General features: G+C 40.8%; 1 protein-coding gene across 3 annotated transcripts in view; it reads right to left on the bottom strand.

The window, feature by feature from the left end:
* pibf1 (progesterone immunomodulatory binding factor 1) overlaps positions 1-22,915 on the bottom strand; it is a 105,266-nt gene that overhangs the window by 76,439 nt on the left and 5,912 nt on the right. For all 3 annotated transcript variants that reach the window (XM_055636713.1, XM_055636714.1, XM_055636715.1), the window contains 9 exons: positions 22,078-22,370; positions 21,127-21,227; positions 19,982-20,180; positions 15,322-15,441; positions 12,732-12,865; positions 11,715-11,823; positions 8,863-9,044; positions 7,077-7,202; positions 757-855 (listed from right to left, as the gene is read on the bottom strand). In XM_055636713.1, coding sequence (XP_055492688.1) covers positions 757-855; positions 7,077-7,202; positions 8,863-9,044; positions 11,715-11,823; positions 12,732-12,865; positions 15,322-15,441; positions 19,982-20,180; positions 21,127-21,227; positions 22,078-22,329 — 1,322 coding nt within the window. In that variant the 5' untranslated portion in view covers positions 22,330-22,370. The remainder of the gene's footprint in view (positions 1-756; positions 856-7,076; positions 7,203-8,862; positions 9,045-11,714; positions 11,824-12,731; positions 12,866-15,321; positions 15,442-19,981; positions 20,181-21,126; positions 21,228-22,077; positions 22,371-22,915) is intronic.

Raw genomic sequence — 22,915 nt, 5'->3', positions numbered from 1 at the left:
CCTAATGGTATGAGGGAGGAACGCGCAGATGTAGTTCTTGATCAGCCTCTTGAAGCATTTCATGACCACCGAGGTGAGGGCCACCAGTCGGTAGTCATTCAAGCAGGCTGGAGAGGCATTCTTAGGCACTGATACAATGGTGGATCTCTTAAAGCAGGCTTGGCCAGGGAGAGGTTGAGTACTGTGGTGAACACTGGAGCTAGCTGATCAGCACAATTCTTTAGTACTCACCCAGATATACCATCTGGGCCTACAGCTTTCCTCGTGTTCACACGCGTCAGAGCCCTCCTCACGTTGTGCTCGGACACCAAGAATGTGTGCACATCCCCATTTATCCTGGCTTTGGTATAGTGTTGGTATGGTTATGGGTTCCGTGGATGTCACAAAAGTGTATTATTCTCCGACTTGAATATTTTTGTATCTAATTTCTGGGGATATTCAATTACTGGTGCAACAGAATTAGCAATTCAGTCATGATGTTTTGAACACCCTGATCCATATCGATGAGCATAAGTCTCAGCAATCGCCTGGGGCCACCGTGTCTCACATGCAAAATGCCAATTGTCACTCAAGTTACATTTGGCACACAATGGAAAAAACATACGTGCAATATAACATTCACAAAATCACCTGGAGTAAATTTATTGTAATACTGAAAAATATGAAATACAATACCTATTACTTAAGTGCTTATCTATTTTTCCTGCAAGAATTTCATCTTTTCTGTACATTCATTTTGCAAAATATAAAACTTACTGTTCCAGAAGCTGGTCATATTTTGCATGGGCATCCTTTTCCGCTTCAGTTGCTCGGTCTTTTTCTGAAATCGCATTGTCCCTTGCTTCTCTCAAATTTCTGAATTAGAAGTCAAAAACAGTAAGGACCAAACGCCACTAATAAATTGTTTGAACATAGTGACTCAACAACAAATTTTAATGTCCCAATTGGTAAGAAATGATGAGATTCCAGATTGTGAAGCGATAAAAAATTTATAAACATTAAGATTAATTAAAGCTTTTTAAAAAAGCAAAGCACTTACCTGTTAAATCCAGGTCAGCCTAATCAGCACCTACACTCAATGCAACATGCAGAAACGACAATCAGCAATTAACTGATCCACAAAGGCAAACTTTGTTGCAGGTTCATTAATGAACCATCGTCGAAAGGCAAGTAAGTATCAGGTGCCACTAGTACAATGTAGAGCCACCTAGTTTCAAGACAGATAGCAGGAAATTGGATAACACAAAATCCATTCATATTAACAGAAGATGGAAAGTGAAATCCCACAAAGATCAGCCAGGTGACAGTTTATTTCAGCTATTAGCGACAATGATCCTAACTTTAGAATCAAAAGAGGGCGGGAAAACAACACCATACACCTCTGCACATCGATGGAGCTGATGTGGAAAGAGTCAGCAGTGTGAAGTTCCTAGGACTCCACCTGTCAGATAACCTGACGTCCACGACCAACACCACAGCACTGGTCAAGAGAGCCCAGCAGCGACCACACCCTCTCCGAAGACTACGGAAAGCAGGTCTCCCCACAACACACCTACGAACTTTTTATAGGGGGACAATCGAGAGCACATTAACCTACGGCATCACTTCCTGGTTCGGGAGCTGCAAGGCGTACGAACGGCACCAACTAGACAGGATTGTGAAGGCCGCCAGCAGGATTATTGGTGCTCCACTCCCTTTCCTGCTGGACATATACAGGAAGCGATGTATCAGCAGAGCCATCTCCATCATCAAAGACCCCTTCCACCCATCGCATCACATATTCTCCATCCTGCCATCTGGGAAGAGGTACAGGAGCATTAGCAGCAGGATGCTCCTCAGCTTCTTCCCGCAAGCTATAAGACTGATAAACGGACTTTGCCCCCCTGCCAAAGTATCGCGCACCAACCACCAATCTGCACACTGCAGCAGAGCCACTGTCGTGCCGCTGCCGATCGGAATGCCTGTTGATGTTTAGTAGCGAGTAGAGTGTTTAATTCTAGAGTCATGATATATGTATTTTTATTTTATTTATTTTTTACTGCACACTGAATGGACACTGGTTGAGCAACGTTTTTTTGTTTCCTCTGGGTATGTGAGTACTCAGGAAAATGACAATAAAGATATACTACTATACTAAAAGTACAATTTCTATATTTTCTGATGACATAATTTGAAGGGACAATTCTGACTGAATCAGAAATATTATGTGGAAACATTAAACTTTGCACATGGGAATAAAATGGACAAATGAATCACAAGAGGCACATTTTAGTAAGTAGTAATGGGTGTGTGTGGGAAGGGGGTGGGGTGTCACTGAGAACTGCAGATGCTGGTTTGCAAAAAAACTGCCAAAGTGCTGGAGTAGCTCAGTGGGTCAGGCAGGATCTCTGGTGGACATGAATAGAGATAATCCTTATTTGGGAAAGGGATTCAAATGGACAGAAGAGCAAATGGATCATGGAACAACAGATACATAAATACTGAAGATAGTAGATTAAGGAAACCATTAAAAAGAGGAAATATCGGGCACCCATTTATTTCCAAGGATAATCTATCCTAGACCTGTATTCTCAAGCATTTGGAAGAATGGAAGAAAATCTCACCAAAATGTATACAATTATAACAAGTTGGTTGCAGTCAGATGTTTTCTATGCCTGAGGAGGCTAGAAACAAGGGTCAAATAAGGGGTAATTCATTTAGGAATGGGCCATCGATAAATATCTTTACATAAAGGATGGTGAATTTGTGGAATTTATAATTCCATAGGGTTGTACAAGCTCAGTCATCGTGTTCAATCAAAAAAAAAAGAGGTAATTTGTACAAAGATACAATTGTGCAAAATGGTTTTGATGTAGAAGATCAGCCATGATCTTGATGAATGATGGGACATTCTCAAATGGTCTTTCCCTGCTCCTGATTGTGAACACTCTTTCTGTAACTTGATTTGAACTTTAGACCAAAAGTGACAATACCAAATATAATAATAATAATAATAAAAAAATTTATTTGCGGGCGCCTTTCAAAGTCTCAAGGACACTTTACAGAAATTAACAAAAAGAGAATAAACATATAGTTGGAGTAAAATAAATAATAAGGACATCACCAATACACAAATTAAAGACAGAAATCACTCCAAAGACAAAAAAATCAAAAAACACAATGTGAAGAGAGAGCAGCGGCAGCTAAAGCGCGCCAGCGTCCACTTTCCCTTCCGACAACCATCTTGGACACAGACTAACATATTAACTTACACACAAAAAAATCATCCCCCCCACAATGGTTACCACTGTGGGGGAAGGCACAATGTCCAGTCCCCATCCCCAGTTCTCCCAAAGTCAGGCTTATTGAGGCCACCGCTATTGCCTCTACGGAGGCCCGATGTTCCTGGCCTTTCTGGCCGGGTGGTGTTGCCCCGGCGTCGGGAGAGTCCTTTCAGCGGCTGGGCCTCCTGGAACGGCCGCTTCCTAGCTGGGGACCGTGGCTTCCGAAGCCGACAAGGCCACGCCGGGTTGGAGCTCCCAGGCTCCCGATGTTAGAGTCGGCGCTGCCCGCTCCGCTCCGCAGACCCGCAGCCCGGAGGTGTTGATCTCGGCGGTCACAGCTCACCGGAGCTCCAGCGCGTCGATCTAGCGCGGCGACCCAGGCAAGGCATCGCCCGCTCCGCTCCACGATAGCGCTCCAGCGCTGTGCCGCCACCGAAGCCGAGGTGCTGGGCGGTCCCCGCCAGCAAACGGCGCTCCACGCCCGCTGGTAGGCCACGAGGACGGGTCGATGGGGCAGCCCGGAGAAAAAGCAGCCTCACCGACCAGGTAGGGACCTAGAAGTATAATTACCCCCTACCCCCCACATTAAAAAGTCAATTTCTCCAACAGACGCAGCACAGGACTTACTAAAAACTTCAAAAAAAAGTGAAATAAACGGACGGCTGCTGGTTAGCAGCCATTCCCCAAGATGGCTCCTCCTCCACATGGGTTCATGTATATTATTTGCCTCAATCCCTTTCCCTGCTATCGGGGAGTATAGAGTTTCATAGAGTATAGAGAATATGCAAACATAAACAAGATGTCTCCCTTTTCTATTGGCAACAGAAAGGCAAGGAGTGACTTTAATATTATGAAAGGTGAGGAAAACCTTTTTCACCCATAGAGTTGTGAATTTGTGGAATTCCCTGCCACAGAGGGTGGTGAAGGCCAAATCACTGGATGGATTTAAGAGAGTTAGATAGAGCTCTAGGGGCTAGTGGAATCAAGGGATATGGAGAGAAGGCAGGCATGGGTTATTGATTGGGGACGATCAGCCATGATCACAATGAATGGTGATGTGGGCTCGAAGGGCCAAATGGCCTCCTCCTGCACCTATTTTCTATGTTTCTATGAAAGTTTTTGATGGAGTAGACATAGAAAGTATTTGCACATATATGCAGAATTAGAGGATATTACAAGATTGTAACCAGAAAACTGATTCAGGACAAGTTTATTAACCCAGAGAATGGTGAAACTCTATACTCCCCGATAGCAGGGGAAAGGGATTGAGGCAAATAATATACACAAACCCAGGGGGGGAGACACACAAGCGACCAGGAAAGCATTGAATAAGTCATATGAGGAAAGCCAAATACTGGCAATAACAGAAGATAGATGCAAAAAGCTGGAGTAACTCAGTGGGTCATGCAGCATCTCTGGAGAAATAGAATAGGTGATATATCAGGTTATGAGCCTTCCTCAGACAATTCTCCAGGTTGAGTTAAATGGTTTGCTATTGCGCTGCATATTAATTCATTAATATTCCATGTGATTCCATGCAAGAAATCGTGCCTTGATTTGGTAATAGAAAATGTATCCAATATATTTCTAAAAAGTGAAGCAATATTATATTTATTCATCTCTTTGTGCTTGGCTGCAAGCAATAGAATAACACGTTTAAAGTAATGTCTTGGCACAACAAATCAGATAAAAAATTTAGATTATTATCGTCATTACTCAGAACTATTATTTATATGGGGGCGGGATATTTATATTAAAGTTAAAACCCTGCACTAACGCCAAAGGAATTATATGCCACCGTCATCAAAAATTGTTTGGTAACACATTGGCATTGAAGCGTTAATAAAACTTCCACGCTATGAAAGATACACCAACACAATCTACCTCAGAGAAAATGATGCAGGTGCGACGAGTGATCAAACAAACTTCAGAGCAACAGTTGCAAAAACAAATAATTGCTTTCGTATGTAAATATATTCCATGGAATTTTAATCCAAGGAGTGATGATACAGAGAAAAATAATGCTGACAACAAAAGCCAGATATTATACCTGTGTGATTACCATAAACGCGATTTGGAGGCAGTTGAATAAAAGTGTTTGACTATATCCGCCCTCACATATGGGGCCCAAAAATGTTGCCAATATTCCAAATATGTCTTCAGCAGTGCCTGATAAAGCCTCCGCATCATAACCTTGCTTTTATATTCTACTTCACTTGAAATGAATGCTCAGATCGCATTTGCCTTCCTTATCTACAAATTAACCTTTTGGGAATCCTGCACCAGCGCTCCAAAGTCCCTTTGCACCCCTGATTTCCGAATCATCCCCCAATTTAGAAAGTAGTCTACATCTTTATTCCTCCTTGTATGACCGTACACTTTGTTACGCTGTATTCCGTTTACAACTTCTTTGTCCACTTTTCCTAACCATTTTCATAACCTAATCTTTCTGCAGACTCCTTGCTTCAGCACTATCTGCCCCTCCATCTATCTTTGTATCATCTGCAAACCTGGCCACAAATTCCCTCATCCAGATCACGAACACATAACGTGAAAAGTAGCGAACCCAACAACGATCCCTGCAGAACACCACTAGCAGCCAACCAGAAAAGCGCCCCTTTATTCCTACTTTTTGCCTTCTGCCAGTCAGCCAATCTACTATCCATGCTAGTACCTTGCCTCCAATACTATGAGATCTTATCTTGTTTCGCAGCCTCATGTTTGGCCTACTGAAAATCCAAGTAAACAACATCACCTTTGTTCTGCAATTACCTCAAAAAACTCCCAACAGGTTTGTCAGGTAAGATCTTCATTTAACAAAAAACTTGCTTTCTTTATCCTATTTTGTCATGTGCTTCCAAGTACCCCCAAACCTCATTCCTAATAATGGAATTTACCCAGCGCAGAAGTCAGACTAACTGCTGTATAATTTATTTTCTTTTGCCACACTCCCTTCTTAAACAGCAGTTACATTTGCGATTTTCCAGTCCTCCGAAACCATTCATGACTAGCAATTCTTGAAAGATCACTTCCAATGCCTCCACAATCTCAACAGCTGCCTCTTTTGGAACCCTGGGGTGTGGCCCAACTGGTCCAGGTGACTTATCCACTTTCAGGCCTTCCAACTTCTCAAGCAGTAATAATGACTGCACTCACTTCAGCCCCGACTCCCTTGAATTTCTGGTACATTGCTGATGTCTTCCAATGTGAAGACTGACTCAAAAAAAATGTATTCAGTTAATCCGCCATTTCTTTGTTCCCCATTACTACTTCTCCAGTGTTGTTTTCCAGTGGTTCTGTATCGTAAACCTTTGCCGATAAGGTTGGCTGCTCCATTCACTTGAACTTGGGAAGTTTAGATGCAGATCAATTTTGCTAATACCAAGTCATATGGGTGATCCAGAACACATACCTCGCAGACCTTCTGGAAGCATTTCAGATGGAAAAGTAGCCAAGGATCCAGATATCACTTGCTACTTTATGTCCCACCACTTCTCCTCACCTTCTTCTATCAGCACATGAGTAGTTTGTCCATGGAGGCTACTGAACATATAAACTGGCATCCGTTGGTGAGCTACATTACTTTTCTATTTCCATACGTACTTTTCTACCTACTTTAACATAAATGCTTCCAGATGGTCTAAGAGGTTTGTGCTCTGGATCACCCATATGACTTAGTATTAGCGAAATAGATCTTCTGTATTCGGACATGGTTAATTCAGGGAATGGAGCAGCTGACCTTATCAGCAAAGATTCAGGATGAGGAACTGACTCGATTCCTCTTTTTCACAGACTCTATTGATAAAGACTTACCTATTTTCCCTCTCATAAATTTCCTTGGAGCCACATCGAAGATGCTCAATTTCCTGATCGGTTTTTACTCTAATGTGTTCCAATTCACGTCGAAGTTTGTCCTCATATTCATTTTTGTAATGGTCCCTTTAAAATAAATTTCAAACACGTTAATATTGATCACATCAAAGGAAACATAAAATATCTTATTTTACAAATCTATGACATGATCAATTAGGAATCTTACAACTAGCAGTTTAATTCACTTGTGTGAAATCCATTTCAAAATTTATTTCAAGGATGCTTCCAAAATTTAAACTACTGCATCATTTTAATTTATCAAATAGAATTACAGTTATTAACTTCAGTAACATCAATTCCACATTTCATGATCTGCCAAGAACTCTTTCCTCTGGCTCTCTCTTGATCTGTTATCTTCTCAATTATTCCACTGATGTGACAACTACCTCCGTGACCTACCTCCTTCTGAACGTGCAGCAGTCTGCTCATTAAGGGTAATCTTGACATTGCTGTTAAACCTGCAATGTGACAATGGCAGTGCTGCTGCTGTTTGATAAACGTGACTTCCACCTCACATAAACTGAATTCCTTATACCTCTCTCCGGATCATTATCATACTACTGAAGATGAGACCATTATCTACCAAAAAGCCAATGACGTCTTTGTGATCTTCCTTTCATACACCCTTGTGCCATAGTTCAACCCCCTTCTACCTCCTACCTATCAGCAAGTATCAGTCTGAAACGGGTCCTGACCCTAAAGGTCACTCATCCACGTTCTCCAGGGATGCGGCCTGACCCGCTGAGTTATGCCAAAACTGTTTTTTTTGTAAATCAGCATCTGCAGTTCCTTGTTTCAACAAGTAGGTAGAAAATATTCTAGTGTAACTGTTGGTGCTGTGAAGGCTGCAGCATAGTTAACTGCACCTAATTTCTATGTAACACAACAGAATGACACGTTATCCCAATGGTAGACACAAAATGCTGGAGTAACTCAGCGGGTCAGGCAGCATCTCTGGAGAGAAGGTATGGGTGACGTTTCGGGTCGAGACGTCTCGACCCGAAACATCACCCATTCTTTCTCTCCAGAAATGCTGTCTGACCCGCTAAGTTTCTCCAGCATTTTGTCTACCTTCGAATTAAACCAGCTTCTGCAGTTCTTTCTTACACATGTTATCCCACTGGAACATTAATGATGCTGAGGGCAAATGACAGGGGAGACGCTGGTTGGTGTTTCCTCAGGGTGAAGTTTTTAGCACAAAGGAGGATAGTTTTGGAATAAAGGTCCAATTAGTTTAGAAATCTGATTTTTTGTAAAATATACAAAGTCCGTATCAACAGCATCAGAGATCAGTTGTAACCCTTCAGAATTCAGTACTTCAGACGATTGTAGATGTTCACTCAAAGTACATTCAAGGCTGCAATCAATTGATTTCTGGATACAAAAGGGGATCAGAGAAATGGCAATCAGGCAAAAAAGTAGAATTGGAGGATCAACTATGTTTTTGGATGATGGAAAAGCTGCATTCCTATTTGCATTTTTTTTTAAAACAAATATTCAACATTAAAAAACACTTGGTTCAGCAAAATTATTTCCATAATAAGGAACAAAAACATTATCCCAGTGATGATGTAACATAGCATAGAACTGGAATCAAGTAATAACAAACTTACAGCAACCTCACTTCTGTTTCATCAGATCATCAATGCCAGATTGCACAAGACAAATTAAGGAGATGAGCATCGATGGGATCTGATGTGTGTGAGGTTAAGACAAAACCACATACCTTGAAATCACATATTTTTCATACATTTCTTCTCTAGCTCGCTTTGCCTCCTCAAGGTGAGTTTGGAGGCGTTCTATACGATCTTCTTCATGAGCGCACCGAACGTTTAGTTCCATATTTTGGCGATTCAAGTATTCTTTGTCTTTTTGCAGCAAGCTAATAGACTGCTGCATTGCTGCTACCTAAGTAGAACAGATAATTACGTTTTATTATAGGTCATTGAATTTTAAGTGCATTATTTGGTTCTGGGAATAGTTACCACGGCTCCGATAAATCCTGAGGTATCATACTTTTCAATAACTAGACTTAAATTATGAGTTCCACAAGTATTTCAAATTCTACAAGTATTTAGTCATAACATTTTTCATTAAAATTAGTATTGTAGGTGCTCCATTCTTAAACATAGGTAGAATTATGAAATGCGCTTTCTTATCACTTAAGCTAGTATTGTGGTTCTTTCAGTGCCATAGTCCAGCACCATTTCCACATTACTAGTTCTCTTGATAGTACAAATCAAATGATAATTTTATTTTTGAATTACATCACATGCTGCTCACTAGTTATAGATATCTTGTTTATGCTTGATCATCAGTGACTATATTTGACTATAACCCAGAAAATTTGAAATTTAGAAAACCAGTTTAAGGATATATGCTTAGTTTCTCCAGCATTTTGTCTACCTTAAGAATATATTAACTTGTTCTTCCCAAAACTTCTCAATTCCAAACTCACCAAATCCTCCAATATTTACAAATTTCAGAGGTTAAGCATTATTTTTAATTTACCGAAATTGCAATTTTTAGATAATATTTATTACTTGTATACATAGAAAAATAGAAAATAGGTGCAGGAGAAGGCCATTCGGACCTTCGAGCCTGCACCACCATTCAATATGATCATGGCTGATCATCCAACTCGGTATCCTGTACCTGCCTTCTCACCATACCTCCAGATCCCTTTCACCACAAAGGCCACATCTAACTCCCTCTTAAATATAGCCAATGAACTGGCCTCAACTACCTTATGTGACAGAGAATTCCACAGATTCACCACTCTCTGTGTAAAAAATGTTTTTCTCATCTAGGTCCTAAAACACTTCCCCCTTATCCTTAAACTGTGACCCCTTGTTCTGGACTTCCCCAACATCGGAAATAATCTTCCTGCATCTGGCCTGTCCAACCCCTTATGAATTTTGTAAGTTTCTATAAGATCCCTCCTCAATCTTCAAAATTCTAGCGAGTACAAGCCCGAGTCTATCCAGTCTTTCTTCATATGAAAGTCCTGCTATCCCAGGAATCAGTCTGGTGATCCGTCTCTGTACTCCCTCCATGGCAAGAATGTCTTTCCTCATATTAGGAGACCAAAACTGTACGCAATACTCCAGGTGTGGTCTCACCAAGACCCTGTACAACTGCAGTAGAACTTCCCTGCTCTTATACTCAAATCCTTTTGCTATAAATGCTAACATACCATTCGCTTTCTTCACTGCCTGCTGCACCTGCATGCCTACTTTCAATGACTGGTGTGCCATGACACCCAGGTCTCGTTGCATCTTCCCTTTTCCTAATCGGCCACCATTCAGATAATAGTCTACTTTCCTGTTTTTGCCACCAAAGTGGATAACCTCACATTTATCCACATTATACTGCATCTGCCATGCATTCGCCCACTCACCCAACCTATCCAAGTCACCTTGCAGCCTCCTAGCATCCTCCTCACAGCTAACACTGCCCCCCAGCTTCTTGGAGATGTTGCATTCAATTCCCTCATCCAGATCATTAATAGATATTGTAAATAGCTGGGGTCCCAGAACTGAGCCTTGCGGTACCCCACTAGTCACTGGCTGCCATTCTGAAAATGACCAGTTTACTCCTACACTTTGCTTCCTGTCTGCCAGCCAGTTCTCTATCCACATCAATACTGACCCCCAATACCGTGTGCTTTAAGTTTGCATTCTAATCTCTTATGTGGGACCTTGTCGAAAGCCGTCTGAAAATCCAGATATAACACATCCACTGGTTCTCCCTTATCCACTCTACTAGTTACATCCTCGAAAAATTCTATAAGATTCGTCAGACATGATTTACCTTTCACCATTCAATTTACCTAACACCACTTCCCGGCTAACCTGGATTTCACTCAGTTCCTCCATCTCATTTGACCCCCGGTCCCCTGCCATTTCCGGCAGATTATATACTTTCTCTTATCCGCTCATCATTTTCTTTTTCGATATCTTCCCTAAAAGCAAGCACCAACCTACTTCCAATGATAAATCGGCAATTTTGGTGAAGCTAGAGTAAAGCAATTACCTAGTTGATTAACAACAATTAATTATTTGTTGTTAAATTGCAGGTACGTTATTTTGTTAATGTTCGTTGAGAGTGTTGTCCAGGACACCCACCACCCACACATTTTTGCACAGTACTATATGGCCTTCCATATCAATGCTGCACCAATCATCAATCTAGATTACAGTTGAAGACTTAAAAACAAATATGGTTAAATAGCTGTTGTTAGCAGACTAACATCCAGTGGCTGTAATTACTGACAAAGAGACACATTTTGAAAGCTGTCATTTATATTCAAAAATAAAACAAATTTGAAATTCAGTCAAATGATTATGAAAACCCATATTGTTCAAGTCTTTAGGGAAGGAAATCCTACCTTCCTATTTGTGACTTCAGACCACCAAAGTGATAGACTGAAACACCCCTGAAATGGATAAGCAAGCCTCATAATTTAAGTACAGAGGCGAGTAATAAATATCGGTTCAGCAACATCCAAATTCTGTTAATGGGATATAGTTTGAACACTCCATTATAATGTTATTCAAATAATCGTAAGAGCAGCACCTCTTTGGATAAATCATTTTTCTCCTTGGTTTGTGCTTTGTGTGTGATTTCAAGTAATTCCAGTCTTTTCCTGAGCTCTGAAGCCTCCTTGTCAAACGCATCTCTCTCTCTGAAACAAAACTCATGAAATAAGATAGGCACGTTATGGGTCTGCCATGTCAAGTTAGAAGCAGCTCAAATATATTTTTGTTCAAAAAACTAAATGATAATGAATAACTGCATTTTTAAATCTTAATCTTTATATTTATTGCAAACTTTGTGTAGATCTCAGTACAAACAGCATGATGTTACTGTTGCCAATGTTACTCTATCAACCCGAGCTTACTGATAGATTTGCTTAATAGATTTAACTGCAAAATACAATGTCCACGTATTATAACTCCAAAAGTTTGCACATACTGTTATCATTCCTGTTGATCATTGTTTCTGAAAGCTTTGACAGCCATCAGAGACATTGATTTTTGACTCTTGATGTACAGTAATTCAAGAGAACCAAATGAAGTGTTTAAGCTACTTAGCAGCTAATCACCTGCTGTGTATATATACAGATAGGTGTGTGGCTGTTCACAAGGAAGTATATGCTTGATTCCCAACGCTTTGTAATATTCTAGAAGTCTTCTGTATAGCACACATTAGGTAAATGTTGTAATTTAGTCATCACACCTCAGCAAATCCATCAACTCACCATGTGCAATGCTATTTGGGAATTACTCACATACATGCCTTCCTTTTTATTATATGCACCTGTTATTGGGAACATTTTGCATGCCTTTCTATTTTGATTAGGCAACGGTTTAAGTTTTAAATTATATAATGTGTCAGGTATGTAAATTGAGGATAACACTTACATTAAGTTTCTGTCCTCGTTAGCCATTGTAACAATGTAGAATTATGCTCATAGTGCTACCTGCTTTATTTGTCTGGGTCAAAGTTGAATCTGATCTTAATTGTTTTCATATTTTGAGAAGCAATGCAAAAATCATGATAATAAGTATAATTAAATATGGGAAGACTTACTGCTTTACTCGATCATAATGTTCCCTCTTATAGTCTGATTGCTGAATAAGTTGCTTGTTATCTGCTAGTTCCAATACAAGGCGCTGACAACGAACTTCAAGATCAGAGCGAGTTTTCCTTTCAGATTCATAGCTCTAAAGATTTTACACGTGGAAAAGATGAGTAATAAATAATTAGCTTTTCAACATCTATGGAAGGGAGGCAGTCCATGCCCACAAACTACAAGACTTAGATAGCTTGTACACATTAGGTTGATAAATGGCAAGTGACATTCACACTGCGAGTGAAATAGGCAATGATTATCTTCTATAAGAGAGCCTAACCATTCACCTATCATCTTCAAAATCATTACCATTTCTAAGTGGCTCACAATGAACAATCTGAGACCACCATAGACTACAAACATAGGTGGGCAGGTCTCAAAAATATTTGGTTATAGATGGTCTATTTAGCTGTTTTGGCAGTTACAAACAAATGGAAGTGAATAAGAGCAAGGAAACCCAGGAAAGTAAATGATGGATATAATGCCTATATTTCATCAGAAATCTAACCTGTTAAATGACAGGTAAGCTCGCACAATTACCCTGTGTAAGGAGGTGAGAATTATCATAATTATTACATTTCATGATGATTAACTTCAAAATCTTAGCAAAATTGCATTTCTCAGGGTTTTTTTCATTTTTAAACTGACAATAGCAAAAGGATGTCAATAAATTCCTAATTTGCTAATGAAAGAAATGGATGCATGTGGGAAACTGAACCAAGCCGACCGTGAAAAATAAAATTGTTGTCACCATTTACTTTTCTTAAAATAACGTTTAAAGGAAATATTTTCTATGAGCCAAATAAGCATAGAACAAGACCTTACTGCAATTGTTCTTTTATAAACCATTAGCTAAAATTCCTTTGGCCATTGTAAAAAGTTTGTCAAGAAGAAAATTCCACACATCTTTTCACTTCTCATATGCCAAGATATTCGTCAACCAGCAATTTGCTCCTATATATGCTTCCTAAATGAACATCTGGATAAAAATGATTCTCAATTTGCAGGACAATTTGATAGGCAGGTAAATATTAAACCAAAATGTTCAAGGTCTTTAGCTGTTAAAATGAATAACATTGCCTGTAAGCAAGAGTCAAGAGAGTCAAGAGTCAATTTAATTGTCATTTGGACCCCTAGAGGTCCAAACGAAATGCCGTTTCTGCAGCCATACATTACACACAAATAGACCCAGACACAACACAACCACACTTCACATAAACATCCATCACATAGCTGCGATGGAAGGCCAAAAAAAACTTATCTCTCCACTGCACTCTCCCCCCCCGATGTCAGAGTCAAAGTCAAAGCCCCCGGCTGGCGATGGCGACTGTCCCGCGGCCATTGAAGCCACGCCGGGTGGTGCGAGGTCGCACACCGGGTCTTGGTGTTGGAGCCCCCGGTGTGCGCTCGTAAAGTCCCGCGGCCGTTCCAGCCGCGCGGGGCAATGGTATTAGGCCCCGCTCCAGGAGCTCTTCGACCCCGCAACTCGGGCGGGAGAATTCGCCGTTGCAGGAGCCCCGAAAAGCGGTCTCTCTCCAGGGATCCGCGGGCTCCCGGCGCCGCTGTCCGCAGACCCGCAGCAGCAGCCTCCGACTCAGCAGCAGCAGCAGCAGCAGCGGCAGCAGCAGCAGCAGCGCTCCTCCACCGCTCCAACCGCTCCGGACTCGGCCAGCCCCGCGACGGCGACGGTGAGTAGCACCAGAGTCCCCGGTCTCTTCCTGTTGGAGGCCGCTCCTCGTTGCGGCCTCAACGACAACGGAAACCCGACGAGAAAAAGGTCGGGTCTCCAGTGCAGGGAGAGATCCAAAAAGTTTCCCCCCCCTCCCACCCCACCCCCACCCCCCCACACACACACCCCAACAAAAAAACAACAAAAACTACACCAAAACACAGACAGAAAATAATAAAAACGCGGACAGACTGCAGAGGCCGCTGCTGGCCAGAGCCGCGCCGCCCACCGGATCTCTTATTTTGGCATTTGGCTCTCTTATTTTAAATGTTGGATATAATTATTTTTTTAAGTAACAATGATTACCTTTATTAAATATAAGTAACTGTAGCATATAACCTAACAATCTATTAATATTTCTATAAATATTTAAAAATTGGCAACAGTTATACAACTGGATTCTGAACACCATTAATGTCAATGTGAGAAAATTTTCAATTGAGAGATCACTTGGTGGATCCGATTTAGGATGGCAAATGTGGTATGTTTGGAAGAAGAGAATATGCAGAGAACAAAATGTGCTCTGACGATCAATGCACACCAAAATGTGACATATTAGTTTTTAAACAGCTAGTTATCATATGCATGGGGCAAAACAAAACTTAAAAAAAAGTTTTGTTAAGTGCAATTAATTGTTTAAATAGTAGTGAGGTAAACAGTGCAAAGCTGTGCAGTTAATAAATAACTTCACTAAAAGATTATTTTGAATAAATCCACTTGGCATGACAGAACAGCAAATAGCTAAAACAAGACGCACAAAATGTCAATCCATCCTAGATTCTTGCAATTTTATCTTAGAATCTGCACAAATTACCAACCTCTATCAAGCTATCCAGCTGATTTTTCTGAGAGTTGCTCTCTTCCCAAAGACTAGTTTTCTTCTGTCGCAGCTCCTCAATATCTTCTCTCAATGGATGGACCACTTCATAAAATCTTATCTAGAAACATAAAACAATGATAAATTACTATAAACAAAATTCTCTTTATTCATTTGGCTTAAGTGCTGTAATTTATAAATGCAGGCACAAAAGAAACATACTGGTGGAACTCACCGGGTCAGGCAGCAATTGTGTTGGCAGAGGGATGGTCCATGGTTTGGGTCGAGGCCCTGCATCAGGACCTTGACACAAAATAGTGACCATCCTCCTGCCTCGACAAATGCTTGGAGAAATGATATCAACAGAAATTATAGCGTGGTGAGAATTTTGACTTCCATGTTTGCTTGAGCAGGAGCCAACATAAGTCAGCAAACAGCAGGTTGAATGTAACTTGTTGTAAATTAGGCCATGGGCAGCAGAGTTTTAGATGGCTGCAAATTGTAGAGAGTAATGAGGGAGGCTTTCAAGCAGTGTATCAAAACAGTCAAATCTAAAAGCAATACAAGTGTTTAAAGCTTTCACCAGCACATGGGCGGGAATGATATTGGAAGATGTTATGGAGTTAAAAATAGGCTTGTAGGCACATAGCGACAAGCAAGATATGCGGTTATGAAAAGTCCGGTTCAGTTTCAGAAAGTTGGTAGAGGAATTAAGCAGGTGGCTGGGGAAGGGGATTTACGGAGGGGATTTATTCTTTCCAACAGATCCCAGTAAATTTCTGCTCTTCCACTACAGGATGCAAGATAAACATTCTTGCAAACAGTGTTCTCAGTGTACATGGAAACTGTTGCTGTGTTTTCAGATCACATTGCTGCTGAGCAGCATGTAGACAAGGAATACAAATGGTCAAGTATAGATCCTCAGATTATACTAGAGGTTTTGACAAGTGGAGTAAAGTAACTGCAGGCGTTTCACTGCCTATCACTGAACTCAAGGTCATCAGCAGTAAGTGAGGGGAGCATGGGCTGATGGAGTAGTGGAAATGGGATTGGATAGAAATGATAACTTAAATAGGAACCTACTTGGAAAAATATGAAGCTCCAATAGCACCAAAACATCTCCAACTATTGTCCGGCTATGCAATCCAAACCCAGTTGGAAAGGTGCCTGGTTTGAATCAGATACATGCTGTGTTAAAAATGTGTTAGGTAGGTTTAGCAGTGCAGTCCCAGCTTGTGTTCAGTACGTTATCCGGATCAGGATAATGTGTTTAAATATAATCACATCTTTCTTCTGTCCATGATCATAACAAACAGTTTTCCTACTTTTCTGACAAAGCATCGAGATGCGGTTAGATCAGGTGCTATGAAGAATGTTAGAAGTATATAGCTCTGCATTGGTTTTCAGGTTTATATCCAAGCAGACCTCCAGCTTTATCTCTTTAATTCAAACCTGCTTCAGTGTGCAAGGTACTGGCCTCTATTTGGAGAACTACTCTATGCACATGATGACAGAACATGTATTTGACATCAATTAAAATCACTTCTTTGCCTGGCATGCTCAGACGAAACATTTACTTTAGAAAAAGGCACATTAGAGCACAAATTAATTACAATCAGTCTTTCATTAACATTCCAACATGTAAAGCAAAAAACAATGGACCCACATAGTGGAAGATCTAGACCAGTGCTTCTTAAACTGGTGAATGGTTCGCCCAAGGGCGAATGAAATTATTTTGGGGTAAATTAAACTAGAGGGGTGAATGAAGGGTGAATGATAATTTATTCAGATATTTATATATTTTTTATACACTTAAAAAAGACATTGTCATTAAAGTGGTTAATAAGCTCTTATTGGTTTTCATGGAGGTTGAGCTGGAAATTTGATGTTTTTTTTCTCTCTACCTATTGTTTTCTAATTTCAAAGTACAGGTGCACAACCTTTTATCCGGTGTTCCGGAAACCGAAAAACTCCGAAAACCGGCCATTTTTTCCAGATGTCGTCTGCGCACCAAAGCTCGCGTTTGGCGCCAAACTTGACCCGAAACGACCCACGGTCAACCCAGGTCTGTACTACTGTAGCGGCTGCCTCCTCCCCGGAGACCGGAGACGCTTAAACATCTGTAAATCATTGCCTAAATGTTAGTCAGTTAGTTTGGAGGGCTTTTATGTGAAGGGGGGGTGAAGGGGTAAACTTTAATTCTTAGTCCCCTACCTGGTCGGAGAGGCGGGGAGCGGTCAATGCCTTACCGGGTCGCCGTGCAGTAAGCTCCGCAGCGCTGTGGCCGGTGGGGCTGCGGGCGGCGCCGGTTGTAGCTCCGACCCCGGCAACTCTACCCCTGGCTGCGAGGCGCTCCAAATCCAGCGCGGCCCGCGGCCGGACGCCCCAGCTCCGCGAATGTCGGGAGTCGGCGGCGTCGCAGCGCTGGGATAGCAATGCCTTACCGGATCGCCGTGCGGCAAGCTCCGGAGCGCTGTGGCCGCCGACTCCCAACGTTCGCAGAGCGTCGCTGGATTTGGAGCCGCGCAGCCAGGGGTAGAGTTGCCGGGGTCGGAGCTCCAACCGGCGCCGCCCGCGGCCGGACGGAGCCCCCAGCTCCGCGAGGTTGGGAGTCGCCGACCAGGTAGGGGACTAAGAATTAAAGTTTTCCCCTTCACCCCTACTCCACCACCACCACATAAAATCCCTCCAAACTAACTGACTAACATTTATGCAATGATTTACAATGATTCTCCCGGTCTCCGGGGAGGAGGCAGCTGCTCCAGACTTTTCAAGCCGCCCGCGCTACCTACCTAATCTACGCTAAAAATGTTCCATTCGGAAATCCGAAAATGTCCGAAATCCGACAAGTGTCTGGTCCCAAGGCTTTCAGATAAAAGGTTGTGCACCTGTAGTAGGATATTTCCCACATTTACTGTAATATAGCCTTTTAGGGAAGACCAGACGAGCTAGTGGGATCATAAATTTATAAATGGCAACACTGGAGGATCGCCGTAGGCAACTGTTGAACTGTAACTTTACTTTGTGTAGCAATTTAGCTACCAAAGTTGATATTTGGTGGTATTCTGAGCCTTCGTCGGGGAGAGTTATAGAATGTTATATTAGTTGGATACTAACATATTAAATCACATACCTGTACCTCCATGGTTTTTTTGAGCTAGTTTTCCAAGAAAAAAACTGCAATAATCAAAGCCGAAAGGGTAGGATGGGGGCTGGTCCAGTGTTTAGACATTGGATTTTTTTAAATCATTCTAATAGAATGATTTTCCAACTCCAGTGGTATTTACATTTCTTTATTTATCACTCCTAGTTTTCTTTACATATTTTCATGATGTTCATAACGTTAAACAAAATAAACACTTACGAAATTAGTTAATTTATGTTTTTGCTCAGGTGACAAAATAAATTATATATAAAATTATACACAAAGGAGAATAACACGAAAATTACCAAAAAACATAAGAACATTTAGTCGAGGGTGAATTAAAATTTGTGATAAAGACTCAGCGTGAATGACACTGAAATAGTTTAAGAAGCGCTGATCTAGACCACTAACATTGAATGCACAATGGCACCATCTGGTGAGGAAAATATATCATAGCAGACCCAGAGGTACAATGGAGAGCAAGTAGGATTGTTGGTATGAATTATTGAATATCAAGCTCTATGCTTAATTGGAACTAATCCAAGCATGATTAAAATATATTTACTATTGATGGTCTGTGTGTTCCTATTGCAATTTTACAAGCTCTCTTTGCTCTTCAAATGACCCGACTTGAAATGATTTGCAAAACACAAAATAAAAATTCACTAATGTTCCTCGGAGTTCCAGAAGAAGCTGCAGTCGGGCAGCATAACAACAGAAAGAACAGGGTCATGGAAATTTACAAACTGGAAGCCATTACACCATCGTGTCTGATGCAACCAATTATTTGCAATCAAAATTAGAAACATAGAAAATAGGTGCAGGAGGAGGCCATTCAACCCCTCGAGCCAGCACCGCCATTCATCGTGATCATGGCTGATCATCCCCAATCAATAACTCATGCCTGTCTTCTCTCCATAGCTCTTGATTCCACTAGCCCCTAGAGCTCTAACTAACTCTCTCTTAAATCCATCCAGTGACTTGGCCTCCACTGCCCTCTGTGGCAGGGAATTCCATAAATTCACAACTCTCTGGGTGAAAAAGTGTTTTCTCACCTCAGTCTTAAATGGCTTCCCCTTTATTCTAAGACTGTGGCCCCTGGTTCTGGACTCCCCCAACATTGGAAACATGTTTCCTGCATCTAGCTTGTCCAGTCCTTTTATAATTTTATATGTTTCTATAAGATCCCCCTCATCCTTCCAAACTCCAGTGTATACGCCTAGTCTTTTCAATCTTTCCTCATATGACAGTCCCGCCATCTCAGGGGTCAATCTCGTGAACATACGCTGTACTGCCTCAATCACAAGGATGTCCTTCCTCAAATTAGGAGACCAAAACTGTACACAATACTCCAGATGCGGGCTCACCAGAGCCCTATACAACTGCAGAAAAATTCAATCTTTAATTTTTCCACCTATGTTGACTGGAATCCATTTGCACTGTTACATTAATAGGCAGTTAAATATTTACTTTACAGTGATGACCTTACAATGCAGTGCATTCCAGTTGTACTTACGGATACGTATTCTGGGATGGAAAGCTGGTCTTCAGGTTTAACCTTTAGTTCCGCGTACTGGTCTTGTGTCAGGTCTAGATCTCGTAAACTGCGGCGAATGTCACCTGCTCGTTCCTGCAGCTGCAGGTTTGTCTGTTCAAGATGTTTCTGCCTTTCTAAAATAGTCTCCATTTCCTGCTTTCTTAGATCTTGGCGTCTTCTGCTCCATAAAAAAAAATATTTATTAGCATAGACTTCCCTATTTATATAAAGAAATATACAGTTTGTTCTTGAAGATAAGTAGGTAACATTAACACTGATGGAATTAAATGGATTTGGTTATCAAATGGAACACTTCAAAATTGCATATTTCTTGCAAACATAGTTCTGATTTACATCTCTTCTGTTCAGTTGTTTTTAGTTTTTTTAGTTTAATTTATTATTGTCACAGAGGTAGCGAAATGCTTTTTGTTGTGCGCACTCCTACCAACAAAAGGACTATACTTACAATCAAGCCGTTCAATAAACAGAAACAGTAGAACGGGACACATGGACTTTCTACTCGTCACTTTAATTTAATGTTTCATGTATCTTGTGCTTTATAATTGTTGGCAGATTAATTTCCCTCCTGGGATAAATAAAGTTCTATAGTTTCTATCATCTGTGCTGTACAGACCCGTGACTGCTAAGTTAACAGGTGAGCAAGGAGGAGCAAGACGTGGAGGTCATAGCCTCAGAATTAAAGGACTTTCGTTTAGGAAGGAGATGAGGAGAAATTTATTTAGTCAGAGAGTGGTGAATCTGGGGAATTCTTTGCCACAGATGCTGTGGAAGCCAAGTCAGTGGATATTTTTAAAGCAGAGATAGATAGAGTCTTGATTTGTACGGGTGTCAGAGGTTATGGGGAGAAGGCAGGAGAATGGGGTTAGGAGGGAGAGATAGATCAGCCATGATTGAATGGCGGTGCAGACTTGATGGGCCGAATGGCCTAATTCTACTCCTATTCCTTACGACCTTAAAGTGATTTTCAACATTTCATTATACGTTTGGAATGTTCTTTTATTATACCAAAGATTATATCAGAATGGACTGCAAGTTTTAAATTTTGTTCACCAGTTAGAACAGCAAACTTTGAACCACATCATCTCACGTGCGTGCAAACTCACCTGGCATCATCCTGTTGAACTTTCAGTTGATTTTCCAAACGGACCTGCAGCAATTTCTTCTGGTGAAGAGAATCATTCAGTCTTTCCTCTAAATCCTCTATCTATATCACAAAGAAACAGTAAAAAAAGATGAGGGTTTGTGGATGAGGAGTTGAGAATTGGGCTGGTGAGAGTTGAACGTGGATGGCTTGAAGCAAATGTTTCTCAGTAGAAATTTTAAAAGTCTAATCTGTATAAAATAAGGTTTACAACTGTAAAATGCATCCTGGTCATTGCGGCCAAATATTGACAGCTTTGTCCATTTTTTTGAAGGAGACTGCTCATATGCAACTGCTCCCAAGAATGAAAGAAAGATCTGAACATATACATGTCTCCCTGCTCCTGCTGGGATTCCTTCCGTGTATCATGCTGGGTATCCTGTCATTACAATCAATTTACAAAAAAAAATGATTTCCAACATGACAATTACATAATATAAATATTTTTTTTAGTCTGACAAATATTATTAGAATAGACTGCACGAGCCAGCCTGGAATTTAGGAAGAAAAAGTATTTAAATTCTTCATAATTTATTTGCAATTTCATACATTTTTATTCTTAGAATTGTTGTAATAATTGTGAATGTTAAAGAATTACTGAAGACAACCTTCACACTATTAAAAAGCCTCCCATCTGTGACAGCAGCCTCTTCTGGGGACAAGGTTTCAATGGTATGCCTAGAGAGACCCATTTATTATTGAAGTTGCACTGTCCTTCCCTGTGCAGGAGGGCTGCAGGTTCTGCTTTCCCCAAGCCAGCTAAGTCCTAGCAAGCATTGGCTGCAAGCATTTCCGGCATTCTTTATTTTTTATTCAGAGTACCAGCATCTGCAGCTTTCTGATTTCCATTTCCATTCAAACAACTTAAACAATCCAAAGTCATGAACATCCTGATTAATAAACAAAAACTTACTTTTGTGAGATATTCTACTTTCAGGTTGTCAATAACCAAATTCTTTTGGGACAACTCTATCTTCAACAGTTGTAAGTTGTGAAGAAGCTCCTTCCTCTCGATGAGCTGCTTGGTGACTTTGGTAGAAGCTTCCCTCTCTTCTGATGAAGATACATCATCTGTCGGCACAGTTGTTTCTAAACTGATGTCCTCAGACTCAAAGGAGCTGGAAACATGGGCCTTATTATCATCTTTACACTTCTTTCGAGACATGGTCTTCCTTTGGATGACTTATAGAACGAAGATGCTGGAATCTAAATATGAAACAAAGAATCTTGACCTGCCCTTTCTCAAAACTTAGATTCAGTCAAATCAATTGCATCCCCTTCATTGCCCAGAAATGTAAGTACAAACAAGACACATAGATTTAAAGAAAGCAGCAATTTGTAAAGGAAATTAACAACTAAAATAATCAATAATAAATTCACATAATTTATTACTAAACTTTCAACAGTTTTAGACGATGGAAGTATCTATCCTTTGATATGTTAATTCATTGACACAACATGCAGCTGTCATGACCAACATTTTTGCACATTACTGCAGGAAGCATTTTCTTGAAGAGATAATGACTGTGTAGTGAAAGAAATAACATAATGCAAGGAGCAACATAGTTTCTAACTTGATGGCAGAGTGATCTGTGTTATTTTTCCAAGTCAGGATAGCATGTGTGGATATTAGTTTGCACATGTACACACTGCCTTTATCCTTCGAGGTTGTGTATCCAACAAGATTTGGGTTATTTTTGAAAACTTGGTGTGTTGCTACAGAGTACAATCCAACAGTGACAAGGGAATTA

Source organism: Leucoraja erinacea, chromosome 6, assembly GCF_028641065.1.
Source record: "Leucoraja erinacea ecotype New England chromosome 6, Leri_hhj_1, whole genome shotgun sequence".
Taxonomy (NCBI): domain Eukaryota; kingdom Metazoa; phylum Chordata; class Chondrichthyes; order Rajiformes; family Rajidae; genus Leucoraja; species Leucoraja erinaceus.
The sequence above is the reverse complement of the archived record's forward strand: the minus strand, read 5'-3'. Positions and strand labels throughout refer to the sequence as shown.